The sequence below is a fragment of the Orbicella faveolata genome, unplaced genomic scaffold (genome assembly GCF_042242905.1).
Source record: "Orbicella faveolata isolate gen_17 unplaced genomic scaffold, um_ofav_v1 contig_27, whole genome shotgun sequence".
Lineage (NCBI taxonomy): Eukaryota > Metazoa > Cnidaria > Anthozoa > Scleractinia > Merulinidae > Orbicella > Orbicella faveolata.
Genome location: NW_028301555.1, coordinates 9,224,890 through 9,242,675, shown reverse-complemented (window position 1 = coordinate 9,242,675; position 17,786 = coordinate 9,224,890). Strand labels below are relative to the sequence as shown.

General features: G+C 39.4%; 4 protein-coding genes across 4 annotated transcripts; 2 read left to right on the top strand and 2 right to left on the bottom strand.

The window, feature by feature from the left end:
- Positions 1-976: 976 nt before the first annotated feature.
- LOC110055134 (Golgi reassembly-stacking protein 2-like) lies at positions 977-8,080 on the bottom strand. Its single transcript, XM_020761517.2, has 11 exons — positions 7,919-8,080; positions 7,677-7,757; positions 6,877-6,973; positions 6,242-6,289; positions 5,302-5,360; positions 5,100-5,186; positions 4,757-4,846; positions 3,913-3,953; positions 3,428-3,539; positions 2,605-2,680; positions 977-2,166 (listed from the first exon to the last, which is right to left on the bottom strand). Exons 1-11 carry the CDS (start codon positions 7,979-7,981, stop codon positions 1,721-1,723), a joined length of 1,200 nt encoding a protein of 399 aa, XP_020617176.2. The 5' UTR covers positions 7,982-8,080; the 3' UTR covers positions 977-1,720.
- Positions 8,081-10,175: 2,095 nt separating this feature from the next.
- LOC110055775 (uncharacterized) lies at positions 10,176-13,466 on the top strand. Its single transcript, XM_020762176.2, has 2 exons — positions 10,176-10,421; positions 12,280-13,466. Exons 1-2 carry the CDS (start codon positions 10,310-10,312, stop codon positions 13,032-13,034), a joined length of 867 nt encoding a protein of 288 aa, XP_020617835.2. The 5' UTR covers positions 10,176-10,309; the 3' UTR covers positions 13,035-13,466.
- Positions 13,467-13,601: 135 nt separating this feature from the next.
- LOC149107492 (uncharacterized) lies at positions 13,602-17,700 on the top strand. The gene has a single exon (XM_089296707.1). The coding sequence runs from the start codon at positions 14,653-14,655 to the stop codon at positions 15,904-15,906; it is 1,254 nt and encodes a 417-aa protein (XP_089152833.1). The 5' UTR covers positions 13,602-14,652; the 3' UTR covers positions 15,907-17,700.
- Positions 15,914-17,307, bottom strand: LOC149107493 (uncharacterized). The gene is made up of 2 exons (XM_089296708.1): positions 17,188-17,307; positions 15,914-17,069 (listed from the first exon to the last, which is right to left on the bottom strand). Exons 1-2 carry the CDS (start codon positions 17,271-17,273, stop codon positions 16,091-16,093), a joined length of 1,065 nt encoding a protein of 354 aa, XP_089152834.1. The 5' UTR covers positions 17,274-17,307; the 3' UTR covers positions 15,914-16,090.
- Positions 17,701-17,786: the final 86 nt, after the last annotated feature.

Sequence of the window (17,786 nt, the reverse complement as noted above, 5' to 3'; positions counted from 1 at the left end):
CGAAAAACCTCTTTGAGCCCATGCGGAGCAGAGAGGCCTCTCCCTCTTAGCCGATCGGGCCTTGCCGGGAAAAGGTTGGTTCTGGAGAAACATGATATGATTGGCTAGTTTTGACCTTGTATAACAAGCCCCTATAAAATCATCAATAACGGAAACACGAACCTTCAAATAGTCATTGACTCTATTAAGAAAAGAGCCAGGGCAGACAAATTTGTGCACCGCTTTGATTTTATAGAAAATCCCCAGCTAAACAAAGGACATGCTACACAGATTTTTAACGCGGATTTCTAGCACAACATTGTTGCGGTAAAAATCGATATCGTGTAACATGGCGCACAGGGCACTTTTAACCCAACATTTCGTTGCGGCATTGTTGCCCGAACTTAGAGTATTGTGTTAAAATCGCCCCACGTGACATGAAATCGTCGTTGGAGGTTGTCCCTAACACCGCCTTCACGTTCGTCTAATGTTCAAATGACATCAAAATCCTTCATGTAGTTCATGTAAACATATTTCGCTGAACAATCAATTATTAATTTTGTAAAAATTGCTATCTTCCATGCTTAATTAACAGGTTAAGTCTGCAGACGAGCCAAGTGGCCCATCAGGCCGGAGCTTATCCCGGTTTCTGTAGCATGAAGAGACTAGGAGTATTTCTACCCCCCCCCCCCCTGGATGGGATGCTAGTACATCGTAGAGTTACCCCCCGCATTAAATTCGCCAGTACCCATTTGCACACCTGGGTGGAGAGAGGTACTGAGAGTAAAGTTTCTTACCCAAAAATACAACACAATGTCCCCAGCCAGGGCTTGAACCTGGACCGCTCGATCCAGGGTCGAGTGTACTAACCAAGGAGGCCCCTGTGCCTTCTCCAAGCTTAACTTACGTTTAATGGCATTCTCTGGTTTGATGTCCCTCTAGAATTCTATCTACACATATTCTGACACTTTTCTACAAGTCATTGAAAGGAACATGGTTCATCATCATGTTACAGGCCTTTTTATTATTGTCCTTAACCAGCTTTTAACCTGTTCAATTTCCAAGAGTGATCAAAGTTTAATTTCTCCTTACAAGATTTGATACATTTTCAAGCAGAAGGTGACGGGAACAAAGAAAATCAACCACTACATGTATGGGATACTGGCTTTGATGTTGATACATCTAAAGGTTATTAGAGAACTAACACAGTTAAGAACGTTGCCAGTAAATTGTTGGAAGAAACTTTCAATTGTAAATGATTATATTTACAACAATTTAATTGCAAGTTTTGTTCCAGCCACTCAGTGGTTTTGGCCAGTTTACTCAAAACCAAAGTACACATACAGAGGTAAGGGTCTTAGCTTGTCTGATAAATTTACTGCATTCTGTACAGCGTTAAATTTTCGTCTGCCATCTTTACAAATGTAAAGATTGAAAAAGCAACTTCGAACAAAAGGATAGAATTAATATTACAAGTTAGTTCAAGAATAACATCACGCAGAATAATAAAAAATACTACCTAACAGACTTTGGCTTATGTTGGCAGAGTAGCCAACCAGAAATTACAGTGTCACATAATATCCACAGTAAAGCTGTAACTGTAGAGTCACACAACACTCACATTAGAGCTGTATCAACTGTGACACTGCAATGTTTGTCCCACTTGATCTTCCCAACGTTATGGCACAGCCTTATAGATTTTCACTATGTCTTTTCCGTTGAATTCTATAGTTATGTTCTTTTATGATGTAGCAATGGGTTGTGATGGAGGTGGTGGTGCTGGTTGAAAAGTTGCAGCGATGTCTTCACTTGCTGACGCGGGAACTGTTGTGGGTATTAAGGGGGCTGGGCTTGCCCCTGCAGTAATATCCGTCATAAGTGGTGTCGCTGTTGCGGTTACAGTGACTGCGGAACTTCCAGAAGGTGTTGTTGATGTTTGGGGCGGGCTCATGGAAGCCAAGGGGACCAAGGGTGGGGTCATACCTCCAATAATGGGTGAGCCCTGGACTTGGGGTGTGAATGAAGGAACTGTGGGTGGGGCACCTGCAGGTGCTACAAAGGGAGCAGCTACTGGATATGTGCCAGTTGTAGCAGGGGACGTTGATGGGAAACTGGTACTAAATGGATTCATTGCCGGTGAAGCTGCAGTTGTGTTGAGGTTCAATGTAGTCATCCCTGTCTCTAGACCTGTAAAATGGCCATTTTACCAGTAAACAAATGATTCAACTTGCCAGTAGTGTTTTAAAAAAAAAAAAGCCACTTATAAATCATGCTATTTTATGATTAAGTTTATTTGCTTGTTGTGAAGATCCGCCATTACTTCTGAAAAACAGTTTGGACTACAGCTTCAATTTTTGACACTTAGAGTTTTAAGAAATGATGTATGACTGATAATAAGTTGTTATAAAATTATATATGCGTATCTATAATTTAATCCCCCTGAATTCACAATTTACACTGCTTGTCAACCCGTAAACAAATGTACATGTATACATTTCATCGCCATTAATATTATCACCAGCAAGGGATCAGAGCTACTCCTCTTTTGTTGTGGAGAAATGAAGACAGTACAGGGGCTGAGAGTGTGTGTACCAACTTATATTACTGATTCTGATTACTTTATACCTGATGCTTGTATTGGTGATACGGTTGCCGTTGAAACTGCGACAAGAGGCACTGAGGTTGGCCCAATGAGAGGAACCTATGTGAACAAAGAGAAACAAAAAATAATAAATAATTGAAACCTTTCTTTGGCATGGTAAATGAAAGTTCTAAACATTATTATCTAGCATCATACAGTGTAGGTCCACCCTGAGAGAGAGGATTAGATGACAGTTGTAATACTTGTTGAGTACATAAGTACAGTGCTAATCAGTATGGAAATATGGCTTGCTCTGAAAGAAAGCTAGAGATGCAAATAGGCCTATTCCGAGTTACCTTGTGCTTCGGTTTCAAAATGAGTCTTCATGCAAAACATTTTAAATGAAAATGAGTTTGATTTGAATGAAAATGAAGATGTAGACAGAACAAATTTTCATATGAATGGTTTTGCATGAAGACTTGTTTGACACAGAGGCAAAAGGCAACTTGGAAGTGGCCTATTCTTTGCTATAATTGGCTACCTGAGTAGAATAGATGGGGTTATGTTGCCTGTGTACATGACGAATTACCTGTTGTGTCACAAACAAAATGGGGTCCTTTACAAATTTTGGTCCATAAAGAAGCAAAAAAAGAGAGAACTTCATCACTACCCAGCCATCTTGATCTCAAGCTCTGTTGCCTATCAGTAACTTACACCAAATATCTTATTTTCAGTGGGTAGCCATGAAAAAGTCTGGTCTTTATCTGTTCAATGATAGGCCAATGACTGGCACTTCTTATTACACAATGCTGTAAAACACTTAATGAAGTTACTCGTAAGTTATAAGTTAATTAGGTATTAACTTACTTCAGAGAAGCCATCAGGAGCAGGGGAGGATGAGTTAGATTGGAGAGGCATCTCAGGAGAATCTCTGATAGGTATTCTGTGAAGGTAGCCATATCCTATTCCACAACCGATGCTACAAGAAAACAACAACAAATAAAGACAACTCAACCACAGTCAATAAAATAAACGTGTTAAGGATGAATGAATGACGTCAGTATTTCCTATTGAAAAATGTTCAACGCAGCAGATGCGAGTCTTTAGGATCAAATCCTAAATGAAAGCAAGATGAATACGATTTAAAATCTGCATAATTTAAAATCTACAATTTAAAATCTATGGATGAATGTTCCTGATTAAAAATAGATGATCAAAAAAGGTAAATGGTGGAATAACTGACCTTTAAGGGCATCAACAAAGTATTATGGAAGCACTGAAGATGTTGTGCTCAAACTTAAGTGACCACTTTATTGATTTTATGACATGTTCCATGTTACATTGGTATTTACCTTCCTTCTCCTCCCCAGTTTCTGTTGGGTGTTATTGTCACCTGCAAAGACACAGTGATCCATCATTATAATTAACAACCTCTATGACTTTAAGCAGGACTGTCACAATGTTTTCACGTAGGTGCATTATGTATTGGAGTTGGTGTTGGAAGAATAGCTGGTCGAGATCATATGATGCTGATTTTCACTGGTAGGTGCTACTTTTAATTTAACAATAAAACATTGGGAAAAAATGTTGAGAAAAGTTACAAAGTTTCAATTTTGTGACAGTGTTCTGATGCTTGCTTAGCGTCATTATCAAGTCAAAGATGAATAAAAGTGTGTTTGAATATAAATGTAGCTGCTCCTTTTGGCAACCTTGTTTTTACGTTTCTTAATTTCACAGACAAATGTACCACAACACATAATATGTACATGTATATGCGGTGCCATTGTACAGATACCAGTCAGTGTAATGCCTTCTCAGTCATTTGATTGCCTGACACACCCTTCATACCTTAGTTTTAGATATGGGACTTTTAGTGAGAGCTCCTCATGCAAGGAACATTTTGAAATGCTATCAAGTGTTTTTGTAGCTTCAAGACCAGTTTAGCTTCACCCGAAGCCCCTTTCGAGTAGGGTTCATTACAGTCCTTGAAAGTCCTGAACCCTGAGAGATCTTGAAATTGGTGATTTGTAAACCTTAAGTTATCACAACAATGTTGCTGAATAAACTGATTGGATTGTTAGTTGTACGACTCGTAAAATTGCATTTCAGCGTCCAGTCCCACTTGAAAAGGCAGGTGCTACAGTCACCATTACAACTTCATCAGAGTTGATGCCCTGTACAAGCTGCTGAACTTACCTCTCTACAGCCATCTGTTTCTGAATTATACACATATAGTTTAAGCAGTTTGCCCTCATGAGATTCTATAAGTTGAAACAGGTCCTCAGACTAAGGAAATAAAACAAATCTGAATTTCACAATGCTCTTAAAATCAATGTACCTAACTACTTAAATTTGTAAGTTATAAATTGCCAAAAATGTGTGACATTTTTTAGGCAAAATTTTATATCTGCAGGTATAGTCAAGTTTTGGCTAGAGTGCACCAAAGAATGCATTAATTAGTATGATCCTTGAAATGTTTTGACTAATCATGTACAATACTCTAAACATTACAATGTAAACAAGTTGACAACATCCTTACTTCATGTAGAACTGAATCAGCTCCAATAATGTAGTCTGTATTTGATCGTAACCCAGCAATGTCTGCAGGAGAGTTTGGTTGAACTTCCTTTAGATGAAGACAAAAATGAAAATGATCTGTTAAAGTGAAAGTGAGATCAACATCCCAAGGAAAAAAAACAATTTAATAACATGAAAGTTAATGGTTTTAGCAGCAACCTTACCAAAACATGCCAGACATTTTCATTAGCCCCTTCAAAAGAACAGAATCGAATGCTGACACCTGTAAGAAATAAAGGCATGATCGGGAAACTACAATCTCTAACAGGATGAAATTCTACCCTTAGACAGCTGTAATCCTTCTGCAATAGCTGCGATCTTACTTGATATCACAATCGTAATCACATTATCAAGGTACAATGGTTAGCAAAAAGCAAGGATAAGAAGAGTATTACATTTATATGAGATGTGATTGTTCTTCAATCAGTGGTCCCTTCACATCTATGCAAAATTTCATTCTGAAACTTGGCCAAATTACAAATTTTGAGGTACCCTCTCCATTCTTATTGATTATTTTTTGATTTGTTTTATTGGTAAAAGTAAAAAAATTCGAAATGACTTCAAAGTTTGACCATAAGCAAAGGATTCACCAACTCGCAAGCTCTTTTGCCAACCACAACACAGGCCACGCAAGAGTGATTATGGTGCACATGATCGAGAATGACACATGGTTGCCACCGACATCCCTTTTCAAAATTCCCTGACTTTTCCTTGCCTTTTCCCTGATAAGAATAAAATTTTCCTGACTAAAGAAATGCAAACTGTCAGGTCTAGTAGCGGCTTCTTCTTCTACTCATTCATTAAGAGTGATACTTTTCAACAAATTTTCCTTCTTCATGAAGGAAAAATATCATTGAGATCACAGCGATTGCAAATATTTTTTCGAGCCTTCAATGGTATTAAATCAGCCGTATTAAATTATTTCAATTTTCACTGACTTTTCTTCAAAATGACAATTTTCCATGCCTTGAAATAAAAATCCCTGACCTTGAAGAATTTTTTTCCCTGACCATTTCCTACCCTGTGGCAACCCTGTGACACTATTGTTTATCAAAAAGAAACATTGCTGTATAGCTTACAGTAAAAAGAAAGACAGTGACGTACCTAGAAGGCCCTGTCCTCCCCACAGAGTACTTGGAGTAATGCTGACCTCTGTGACACAATCAGACAGATCAAAATTTGTCATAAAAATACAATGAAAAATGTAAGCTCTGTAGAGGTATTTGCTGATACATGTGACCGGATTTAAAGTGTCAGACAGGGATGACGGAGGGATTTTATGGGGTTTGAAATTTCGATTCCTGGATTTTTCTGGGTAGGAAAATTTGACAAGTATTTTTTGGGTGGCTTGGTTTTGGTAGAGATTTTTTGGGGGTTATTCAAGAGAATCTGAAGATTCACAGTAGTGCCCCAGCTGCATAGTTCTACAAATAAAGTACAACCAAACTTGTTAAAAAAGTTATGATTGTTTTAATATCTACTAATGAGTGTTACATTGGGATTAGTATTTTGGTCCAGGGTTTTGGGGGGGTTTGGTCGACAGCCCCAGGGATTTTTTTGAGTTTTGATTTTTACCCCCATTCATCATCCCCGTCACTTGAAATCCTGAGTTACAGCCTGCCCCCCTGGGTACATGTACAGTATACTCTTGTACAATAGCAGAGCATACAGAGGTACATGTACTGTAACTTCAGTTTATTATCAAGAACCACCTTGATGCACAACAAATTCATACGTACCTCTAACTTTGCAGGTTTTGCTGCTAAAAACCAGCATTTTAACAGGTTTTTCTGCATTAGATTTCAAGATTTCCTTCAGTGTTTCATTATCTTGGTCCTGCAAAATTTGTGACAAAAACATCAGTTTTCATGTTCGTTTCTTGCTGAACTTAACGATGCATACACATTGTATGAAGATACAAAGCAACCTTTGAAGTCAAAGGAAAACATCTCTTGTGTTAACTTCTTCCAAAGTACACTTTACAACAAGGTAAAGCACAGTCTAAGCTCTTCCATTAGTTAAACACAGCTTAGGACTTTGATGTTTTTCAAAAGCAACACAATCAACTGTCAACCAACAGCTAAATCCACAAACATTATATACGCTTAGATTGATAGTTAAGTGTACACGTAAGCTTATATTGGTCTAAATATGTTGGATTGTTACCACTTATAACAATCAGTTACATAGAAATGTACGCCTACATGCAACACAATATGATATCGATTCATTTGTTTTAAAAATAATTTGTTCTTAAGAGCGTGTTGACCGCCTCTCATGACTTACATTATTTTTAGAAGACAGCTGTTATGTTAATGCTCAACACATGAACGATTTGCAAAGTTCCACACGATCAGTTTCTATAGGTATAACTTACATTAACAAGAGCCATTGCAAGACAAGAGAGGAAGAGAAAAGGAAAACAACAAGAACGTCTGGTAGCATAAATAAGTTACAAAGTCAAAAATATCAATGTGTTAACTTCTGAAACCACGAATCAAAGAAGAACACACATTGCCACGCTGCAATGTTCACCTACCAATCTTGTGTTTTCGATCGAAATGATGAAATCAAAGAAAGGTTCCAATCCTGCTTTGTACCCAGGAGAATTTTCCTGAACCTAAAACGTGGAAAGAAATATACGCCGGCTTTAGAATCACCAGCGCCGTTCAACTCCAGACAGCTTTATAACATCATTACTACACAGAGAAGCAAATTTTGTAGGCTCGTAACTCGAGTATTTTCAAATCAAGCGTGCAGATTACAGAGATCGTATATTACCCTAAGCACATGATATCCCTCTGATCCACCGCCTGGGATTTCTGCGGATTGGCCTGCTCCCATATTAAAATTGCTTTTGATATAACCTCTGCGAAGTTCCTCCACTCATTCAAGATGGCCGCCAAAATGTTGACGTGGACTTCCCCGGCAATTTCCCACAAGTCCTAGCGACGTTCAGCAAAGATTCAGTGGGGTGGAGAGGGGACAGCTTTAGCGCCCTTCAAAAGCCTTCAGCTGCCTTCCCCATAAGTATAATGAACGATTGGGATAATAAGCAGTAATTTTGTGGAGAGAGATGATTTTATTTGACGAGAAAACATGAAAACCAGTTCGGGAAAGAAGGTCTAATGGCTTCATTTTAATACAAAAACATGAAAATTTTCATTCACAACCTTTAAGTGTTTAAGGGCCCGGAATTCGTTTTTTTCTAATAATTCTTATAACTGTCATCGTTTTATCAATCAATCAATCAATCAATCAATCAATCTTTTTATTTGCACTCACTATTGCTCAAAATAAGAAATTACAACAATGAAAATATTAAAAGTAAAAGTTAGAGTACTAGGTGCCTGGAATAACCATAGGGGCTAGCGGAGCCAGGCAGCCAGTTAACATCAGTATAGTTAATAGAGGGGACTGGTTATGAAGCCTGGCAAACATCAAAGGAGCAAACAAAGATGCCAAGATTTATGTTGGAAGGTCCACGACCGTGCAGAATCTTTTGTTTTGCGCTCATACACTATGCATGAATTACTTAACCAACACGTTTCTATTGGTTAGTTCCTCAGTACGGAGCAAACAACTATTATGTTTTGTGCACGGTTAAAGCCAAAAAAGCGAACAAAAACACACAACAAAGAACTTTGTCGGGTTTCATAACCTAACTATGACATCAGCATTAAATAGAAATAAAACACAGGTCGGCAAGGAAACTGAAGCACAAATGCACGCATAAGAAGAAAAGAAAAGGAAAAACGCTATTGTTACACTATGAAGGAAGTCTAAAATAGTTGAATTTATGTATGAATACAAAACATTGTTTGATTGATTGATTTTTTTTTTATTTTTTATGTTTTTACGAAATGAAAACTGTTATTGATCACCGAGTTTTCCACCAAACACACCAGTGACCTTGATCAGTGGAAAATTCGTAAACAACTTTTCAAAAATGTAAAGTCAATTAGGTTCTTTTGAGTTAATTGGTATAAAAATAGAATATAATAATATAATGGTATAAAAGAATACTTCAGCAAATCAGCTCTAAATTGGACTTGCAATCGAGAATTTGAACAATTCTATTCTGTCTTCAACTGTCTGAATACAACCAAGCATTCAAAGAGGTGTTAAGATTCCAAGAAGCAGCAGATTTAGATTTTGTTTCTCAGTTCTTCTCAAAACAACTCGCTGGTCGATTGCGTGATTTCGTATGATTTTAATGCTGTAATTTTTCAATGTCACTTCAATTCCTTTTATCTCGAAACTCTACTCCACATTCTTGGCTTTAATACTTTAAGCCTAATTTAGGTAAGTTATTCAAGCCTGAGATTCCAAACTTTTTTGACTTCCTAAGAACCTTGACTAAAAGCCTTCCTTATTTCTGGACACACGAAACTCCACAGTGTTTTGTTTATAAAAGTTCGTTTGAATGTATGGTACAAAACATTTACTGGATAATCCTTGAAGATAAATGAAGGCTAATCAGGCCTGACTGCTTTGGCTGAATAGTCAGCTAAATTACCTCACAATGAAGGTGCCCAACAGGGGTGAATTATGTTAATGTAAGTGTCGACGTACTATGGAATCATTTATGAATGTAATAAGTTGGATCCCAAGTAAAGTCGAATTTCACTATGATTTTGATAGTTGGAGTTCGACATTCAAAAAGTAATGGTCCTTTTGAAGCCCTAAAGCACACAATTCTGCAACGGAAAACACGCTCAATTCTGGGCGAATACTTTTGTTCATCTATGGATGGCAATCCTTTCTCTGAACTTCTCTTTTGGTGGCTCTAGGATACTTGTCAGCCATGGCTTCAACGAGTCCCCTATATGCTAAGGAAATATCAGTTTCAGTTTTAGAAAGTTTAAATAACTACAAGGCTTATAGCCTATTCTCAGTCGGGTGGTCGACAAGGTCGACAAGTGGCAAAAATTATAATTCTGACCGCAAAAATGAGTGACACGTATGACGGACACTACGTGTGCTGCCAATCATATAAAACGATCGTGTTGACAGCTCGGGCGATTCACTAAAGGCTTAAAACACAGCCAGTTCATCAGTTTTGCAAAAGCCCTCGCAAGATAGACCTGTACAGATCAGTTTTTCCTATACAACTACCAGGTTGCGTAATCGCCTTGTGCACTCGACGCCTACCTGTGACCAGTTGTGAAAATGAAGTCGTTTTGTCCAACGGTCCTGCTTGTTACGGCGTTAATTATTTGTTCGTACTTTCTGTCGATGGCAACACCCGCTGCAGCTGGAAGCTTGCAGCAAATAGAACGAGGTAAGAGCGAGGCTTCAGTCTGACATTTGTAGTAGAAAACTGTGCCTGCATGTCCATCTTCATCGTTCAATTCAACTGTCTGACTTCTGGAAGAGTTCTGTCAGGCAGCCACAAATTATCTTCCTCTGCTTTTCCACGAATTGTAAAGCTCTGGTATCTGGAACGAAAGAACGGGAAGTTTTACTTTCCCTATTTTTGCCTTCCTCGAGTTTCTGATTAAGTTCCTCAGCTAGTGCGTTAGTGCATTCATGTTGTCATGTAGTCTATAAAGAAAACGTTGAGTTAGGATTGCATAGGTTTAGAAAACACTTAAGATGCCACACGGTGTGTTTCGCACGTTGCTGCAGTTATGTTACGTTGCTGAAGTGGTTCTCAAACCTTAAGAGAGTGTCGATAGCGACCACTTAAAGAGCAAGGAAAAATGTTCGCAACTTGGACAAGTATGGCGAGAACAAAGACATGTCTAAGAAGCGGCCCAAAGTTCAGAATATGAGCTTGGCTTTTGATCCGTTGCGGGGCGTGTCAATGTTTTCTTTTCTTCATGCACGCAACATATGAAAAAGAAATGTTTCACTGAATCTTGCCAAGCACGTTTTTCCGAGGGCGGGGGGAATTACCATATGAAAAAGTCGGAGATACTTGTCTTCTGGCTTAGGGGTATAAATCAAGGATTCTGGTCTCACTGCTGATGACGAAACGCTTCTATATTTAGCTGTCAAAGTGTCTTTTAGGGAGCACTTGAAGATATAATAATAAAAAAAACCCGCTCCTATTGTTCTAGAGAAAAAAGTATTTCTCGTATGTTCTACAGGTCAACACTTTAGTCACAACCTTAAGGAAGTACGTTGCAAATACGTGCTTGAAAAACTCGTCAAACGGTTGCACTATTTGCAAACATAGCAGATAGCAATGACTGATAGCGGAAAACGTTTCCTGTGACTCTTAAATCGAAAGCATGTTTAAGCATGCTAAATATTCGAAATGCCGTTCATCTGTGTCTGTTAAAAACTTCAATACAAAGAGGCAATAAATGAACGATCTTCTGCGGATGCTTCTGTTTGTAGAATGTCTGTTTTTCTTCGTATCTGCAAATAAGCTAAATGCATTTTTTTTGGTATGATCTCACCAGGTATACCAAAATGTTCGTGACTGTAAATAATTCTGAGTATTGACTGACAACAAAATCCTTGGACTGCATTTTATGTTATGTCAACATTGAAATAGTTACTGACAGAATTATGATTACGGTGTAATCCACATGGTTGAAAGCCTATTTTCATGTATTCATCTGGTACTTAATTTCTTGAGCTGGTAGCAGACAGTAAAAAAATTCAAGTTTTCTTCACTGGCTTTCTTCTCTCAGTACAGTAAAAGACACAATTCAGGATACCACAGCAGCAAATGGTTTACCATGCAGTCTACTTGTTTTAAAAATAATAAGAAATACATGATGATGCAGAGCGATTTGTTGCAAAACGTGCCACAAGTTTGAAGACATAAATATTTTTTCTAGTAATTAAATTTACTTCAAAGTATACATTGCTTCTCTAATAAAGTGCTTGTGCCCCCTTAAGCACTAGATTTAGTTTAGCTATGAATAGAGGCCTGTTGTAAGAAAAGCAACTTTGGATCCGGCGTTATTTTAATAAGCTATTTAAAGATAACTTTTTTCGCAGCTTTTTCACACTTTCATTGGACCCTTGCAGGTTTTCTCAAGTCCATTGCAACCGTAGTTTGAAACCTTGCAGTCTACCTAGATTCATGTGTTAGCAAAGTAACCTCCATGCACTCTACAGCTAATCAATCACCATTGAAAGTGTTTTCTTTCATTCTTAACATTTTATTGATTATTCTTTAGCTTCTTACATGCTCAATCACGTGCACCGAGTCAAGCGTGGTGTGTCTCATAACAACACTTCGCCTAACGTAACTAAAGTGCAAAACGTAACCACCACCGGGGTCCCCACAGTAGCTACAACTTTGACGCGCCGTCCCGTCTTTGCCTCGCCAACAAGACGAAGAAACACCTCAAGGCCAACTGGTGGACCTGCCTTGAACTACACAGGACTAACAGAGGTTCAAATAGAGAAGTTGATAAGGGGAAACAAAAGCGATGCTCCGGTAGATCATCTGGGATTTCCAATCATACCCAACAGTCATCGCGGTACGCGACGACCTCTGCCGCTGACCCAAAGTAACGCAAGCAGACCCACTCAGAATTCGAGCGGAGACGGTGGCAATGGGGATCATGTCCACGAAATTTTGGCCGAGTTTCGCCTGAGAGAAAATCAAACACAAGCCTCGACTTTGCCTTCGAACACGAACACATCAACCAATTCCATAGAACTTGGCAGCAAGGTCCCACTCACAGAAAAAGCTCAGAAAAATACTCACCGTAATAAGAGACGAGATATGTCTATGGTCATTTCAAAACACGGCATTTGGATCGCTGTCGTCGCCAGCTTGTTCCTGTCCGCGTTCATTTGTTTAACAGTGCGCTGGGTACGACAGAGAAGACGTGGAAAGCTGCTTATTGCAGCTGCCGGTAACAAAGGTCAGCTGCCTGCAGCCGTTGTTTACAACGCACGACCATCTAATCATCAGCTTGTGTGAAACGACGAGCGAAACTCAAACACGGAGAATTAACTGTGAACAGTTCAGGGTTTTTACGGTTTGCAAACCTTTTTCAAAATGGCTAGTTTGGTAGATGCTTTTTGAGGAGAAACAGTTGGTAGTTGTTAGAGACCATTTATTTTCATGAAAACGGTAACCACCGAAAGATTTCACTCAGGCTAAATTGAGTTTACGCCGAATCTATCTACTATAAATTGATCCTCATTGTCTTTTTGTCTACTTAGTATTAATGTTAAGATAAAAATATCAACAAAGTTTGTTTTTCTTGTTTGTTCTTCTTGTTATCCCCGCCTTGTGTCAAAGTTTGAATCATTATTGTTTAGGGGTATAGCTCATTGCATAAAGAATTCGGATTGCGGTTTAATTTTAGCCTCCGGTATGATTCTGGAATAAAAAGTTCAATTTAATGAAGATTCGTGTGTAGTTAACGCGGCTAGCCTCAAAATTATTCCCAGTAGTGTTTGTCGTTAAGTGCCAGCATTTTAATTTTTTTCCGTGCGTAAAGATTTTCACGAAGAAGTTCTTCTCAGGCGAGAAAATAAAACGTATTCAGAGTTGCCATTTGGTATCGCTATCAGAAGCTAAGGTCCCATCCACAATACGCCGGAGGAATTTGAAAACGGAGGTTTCACTTTAAAAACGCGTCAAATGTTTTCCGTCCACACTACGCCGGAGGAATGTAAAAACGCAACATTCACCGATCATTTTGAATTTGTGTTTGAGGAAAACTCGGTCAGGAAATCACATTACCGTGACGCCATCGTTTTCGAAAAGGTCAGGTTTCAAAATGTCTTTCGTCCACACGAAAACGAAAAGCCGGCGTTTTCAAATTCCTCCGGTTTGAAGAGCGTTTATAAAAAGTTCCGTTTTCGTTAGGGATATGATTAGTGAGACGGTAGGCCTAACCGTAGAAATAAAGCTGCGTTTTCAAATTCCTCCAGCGTAGTGTGGACGCTGTCTAAGGTACTTACGAACTACTTGAAGACAGGGCGTCCCATATATAAGGCCAAAAACCGAATTCTAAACCACGAGTTGAAACATACGGCTTTCATGACCACACAACATTTGGCGTGACAAAATGCACGGATAATTCCGCGTGAATATTATTCGTTCCCGCAACAAGTGAACAGTTTTCCGGGAATGAAGCTTGAGATAAACTATCAGCTCAAAGGAACAACCGGATGACGGCAGGGGAAAATCCTCTTGCATATTCTTCAGGCTTTGGGAGATCACGACCATGTCGGTAAACTTTGCACTGCTAAGAGTTAAGTGACAACTACTGAGTGAACGATGAGAATAGCCGCTGTTGTTATCGGTTACAGCAAAAGTTTTCCATTAGTTCATTAAGCGACTTCCGCAGGTATGTCCGGAGATAAGTTTAGTGATAAAGCGAGACAATAGGTAAGTTCATACTAGGGCCCAAGTAGGCCTTAAGTACGATAAAAACTCAAGTGAACTTGAGACTGGCGGTGCTAACTTTTAAAGATAAGCGTTCATACTAAATTGCAAAGTATGCTACTTGCGGAATCGCTTGTCAATCAAACTACGCGGTAAAACCCGCCAAAGCAAATGTAGTCAAGACACTCAAAGCTTCATTATGCCGCGACCTCGAAACGTTCGAATAGCGTCCCTTATTTTGATTTTTGCTTTCCTACTTTTGCGACAGCGGTCTTTCATGCTTCAACAAATGTATTGCTTCGCTTTAATGGAGGAAGCCTTTAGAATTAGCCGGCGAAACCGTCGGATGTTGCTTATTTATATGGCAGGGCACTCACAACAACAAAGACCACAACTGAAAAGAAGAGCTTGGGTTTGGCCTAGACCACAGAACTGGTTTCGCCTTCTTATAGCTAGTCCAGCACTGCATTTTCTTTGGAAGGAACATTTTCGTATCACTCACGCAACATTTGAATACCTATGTGACCTAATAAGAGCAGATATACAAAAACAACACACGCGGATGCGAGTGCCAATTAGTGTAGAAGAAAGAGTTGGTTTAGCATTATGGCGACTTGCAACCGGCAACAGTTATAGAAGCTGTGGGTTACAATTTGGATACGGAAAGTCAACAGCGAAATGCATTTGTAGTGAATTCGAGCGCGCTCTTCTTCGTAGGAAGGATCAATTCATAAAATTTCCCTTGACAAGGCAGGAAATTACAGAAAAGGTTGACGAGTTCGAAGAGATGTATGGCATACCTCAAATTGTCGGAGCCATAGATGGTTGCCACATAGAGATAAATGCTCGACCACGAAATCACGAGGATTACTATAATCGTAAGCAGCATTATAGTGTGAACCTTCAAGCTATAGTTGATTCTAACCTGAAATTCATCCATGCTACCGTTGGTTATCCAGGCAGCATACACGATGCTCGCGTCCTTAGACTAAGTGGACTATACGATTTGGCACAAAATGAACAAATTCTTGCTGGCCCGACGAGGAATATAAATGGAGTAGAAATCGGCCCTCTTCTCGCTGGAGACAGTGCATATCCCCTTACCAGCTGGCTCATGAAACCTTACTCAGACAGGGGGCACTTAACTCCTGAACAAAAAAAATTCAACAAAAAATTCAGTGCCCTACGATGCGTAGTCGAGCGTGCATTTGGCATGTTAAAATCACGGTGGCGAATTGTTATGAAAAAAATTGAGCAGAAAACGACAACCCTTACGAAAACTGTTGTTGCGTCATGTGTTTTGCATAACATTTGCATTGAGAGAGGTGATCTATATGATGATGGCTGCGACTCCGATGATGACTCAGACGATGAAGATGAAGGCAGACTTCTATTTGAAACTGGCAACGATGTGGGAGATGCTTTAAAAGACTTTGTGCGGGATAACTTGTAACACTACATTTTCCAACTGCAGGTTTTATTTGTTAACGAATGCTATGTGTAGCACCAAAATGTCATATAAACATATAAACTTGCCGATACAGGCAACAACAAAACAGCAGAACAGTAACAAATATATATATAATTAGAATTAATACAACTGTCTCCTTTTTAGAACATCAAATATGTGCACTGATTTACTTTGACACCAAATCTTTGAAAATGTCCTTAAACCCTGCGAGAATTGCATTTGTTTGTTCCAACTGATTCCTCTGTGATTCCCGAAGCATTTCTGTGGAACGTTCAAATCGTATGTTATCTTGCTCTATGCTTCGTTCCATAAGTTGTAGAAAACTTGTCTGCCACTCAGACGTCGCTGTTTGCTCATCACGTCTCTTCTTTCCTTTGCTGCCAGATTTCGCTGGCTTATCAGTTGCCTTTCGTTTCACTCCTTCATTGGGCGTCGCAGTTTCGAATTCATTTTCCATGTTTTCTGTGTCGGCCACGCTTCCTTGTGGAGAGAGTGATGTGCTGCTGCCTTCTTCGAAGGCAAACGTGGAAGAGCCTTCGAGTGCCATTTTGGATGGGTCAATGCTATCGCGATGACCCATCACGTCGTCGAAAAAGTCGAAGTATGGAAACCCCTCTTTGATTTTCTTAAACCCCGCTTCGTCGGTCGACTGAGAGCGTTGCTTTAAAAGCTTATACTCGTACTCGAGATTTTGCTGGCGTTTCTTTACCTGCGGCAAAGTTCTTTCGCTGTCAGGACAGCTTTCCTTGTATGCGATAAAAATTTCATTCCATATCTTAATCCTTTCTTTGTTGGACGCACTGCGTAGCTTGCTGTACCGTGGCCCCCATACTGCCAGCATCTCACGAGTTTCGTCTTCTGTCCAGTCAGACGCCTTTAATTTGGTCTTCTTTTTGCCTTCGGAACTTGTTTTACTGACCCGGCTTGAGTTAGCGGATGAAGTCTCAGGCCCTGGTGATGGGGTTCGCGATACTAGGGAGCTGTTGTTGCTTTGTGGTGGACTGTCGCTCGGTTGAAATGCAGCAGGACGGTAAAAGGTCTGGCTGTGTGGTGGGAAATGAAAGAGTTGTCCACTGCGGAAAGGCGTTTGTGGCTGGTTAATCGTTACGGGTACTGCTCCGGCAAATCTTTGGTTTAAGTTGTTGCTATCGAACAGAAAGCATGCTTATGAAAACATGGCTATTAAGATTTTATTAAGAGTAAAACAGAACATTTGTTCAAAAGTCTTTAACTGGTTTAATAAATAAATGAAACTGCACTTACATGAGGCTTAAGTCCACGGAATCGTCGTCCTCTAATCGGTATTGTTGCTGAGCGAAGAAGCGAGGCCGGCTTGCGTTGTAATCCATGCTTTTTGCTTCGCCAAGGTTTGCGTGCACTAGCTTTTCCCGCCGTTTAGTTGATTGACGTGTTATCGCTTTCGCGTGTTTTGATAGTGCCTAAGAACGCATTCGAGAACAGCAAAACTAGACTTAAGAGCGCACTTCGGCTCCTTTGAAAGTACGCCGTTTCTAAGGTTACAAAGTAAGGTACTTGAACTAAAATAAACCCCGTTCACATTCCAAGTAGACCTTGGGCGTACTTAAGGCCTACTTACGTACGTAGTATGAACTCGCCTAATTATGTATCACTCGCTGTTTATCTTTAAATCAATACTTGTGTAATCTAACCCGATGCGGTGTTTTTAAAAAGGAGCATTGAAAAAAAATACGAGCAGAAGGTTGTTGTGAGAACTAGGAGATTGTGATTGTGAATAAACTTTAAAAGGATATACTATCTGTGACTTCGTTGGAGAATACTGTTTAGGGGAGGCAAACATTTCTCCAAAACCAAAGATTTAAAATATCCACTTGTAGTACATT

What these genes read in the sequence shown, in the direction of transcription:
- LOC149107493 (XM_089296708.1), bottom strand. Translation starts at nt 17,273, where the DNA reads ATGGATTACAACGCAAGCCGGCCTCGCTTCTTCGCTCAGCAACAATAC. An exon ending in TCCGTGGACTTAAGCCTCAT is followed by an intron (nt 17,070 to 17,187) that starts GTAAGTGCAGTT and finishes TCTGTTCGATAG; the next exon opens with CAACAACTTAAACCAAAGAT.
- LOC110055134 (XM_020761517.2), bottom strand. Translation starts at nt 7,981, where the DNA reads ATGGGAGCAGGCCAATCCGCAGAAATCCCAGGCGGTGGATCAGAGGGA. An exon ending in CGATCGAAAACACAAGATTG is followed by an intron (nt 6,974 to 7,676) that starts GTAGGTGAACAT and finishes CAAATTTTGCAG; the next exon opens with GACCAAGATAATGAAACACT. An exon ending in CAAAACCTGCAAAGTTAGAG is followed by an intron (nt 6,290 to 6,876) that starts GTACGTATGAAT and finishes ATTGTGTCACAG; the next exon opens with AGGTCAGCATTACTCCAAGT.
- LOC110055775 (XM_020762176.2), top strand. Translation starts at nt 10,310, where the DNA reads ATGAAGTCGTTTTGTCCAACGGTCCTGCTTGTTACGGCGTTAATTATT. An exon ending in CTTGCAGCAAATAGAACGAG is followed by an intron (nt 10,422 to 12,279) that starts GTAAGAGCGAGG and finishes ATTATTCTTTAG; the next exon opens with CTTCTTACATGCTCAATCAC.
- LOC149107492 (XM_089296707.1), top strand. Translation starts at nt 14,653, where the DNA reads ATGCCGCGACCTCGAAACGTTCGAATAGCGTCCCTTATTTTGATTTTT.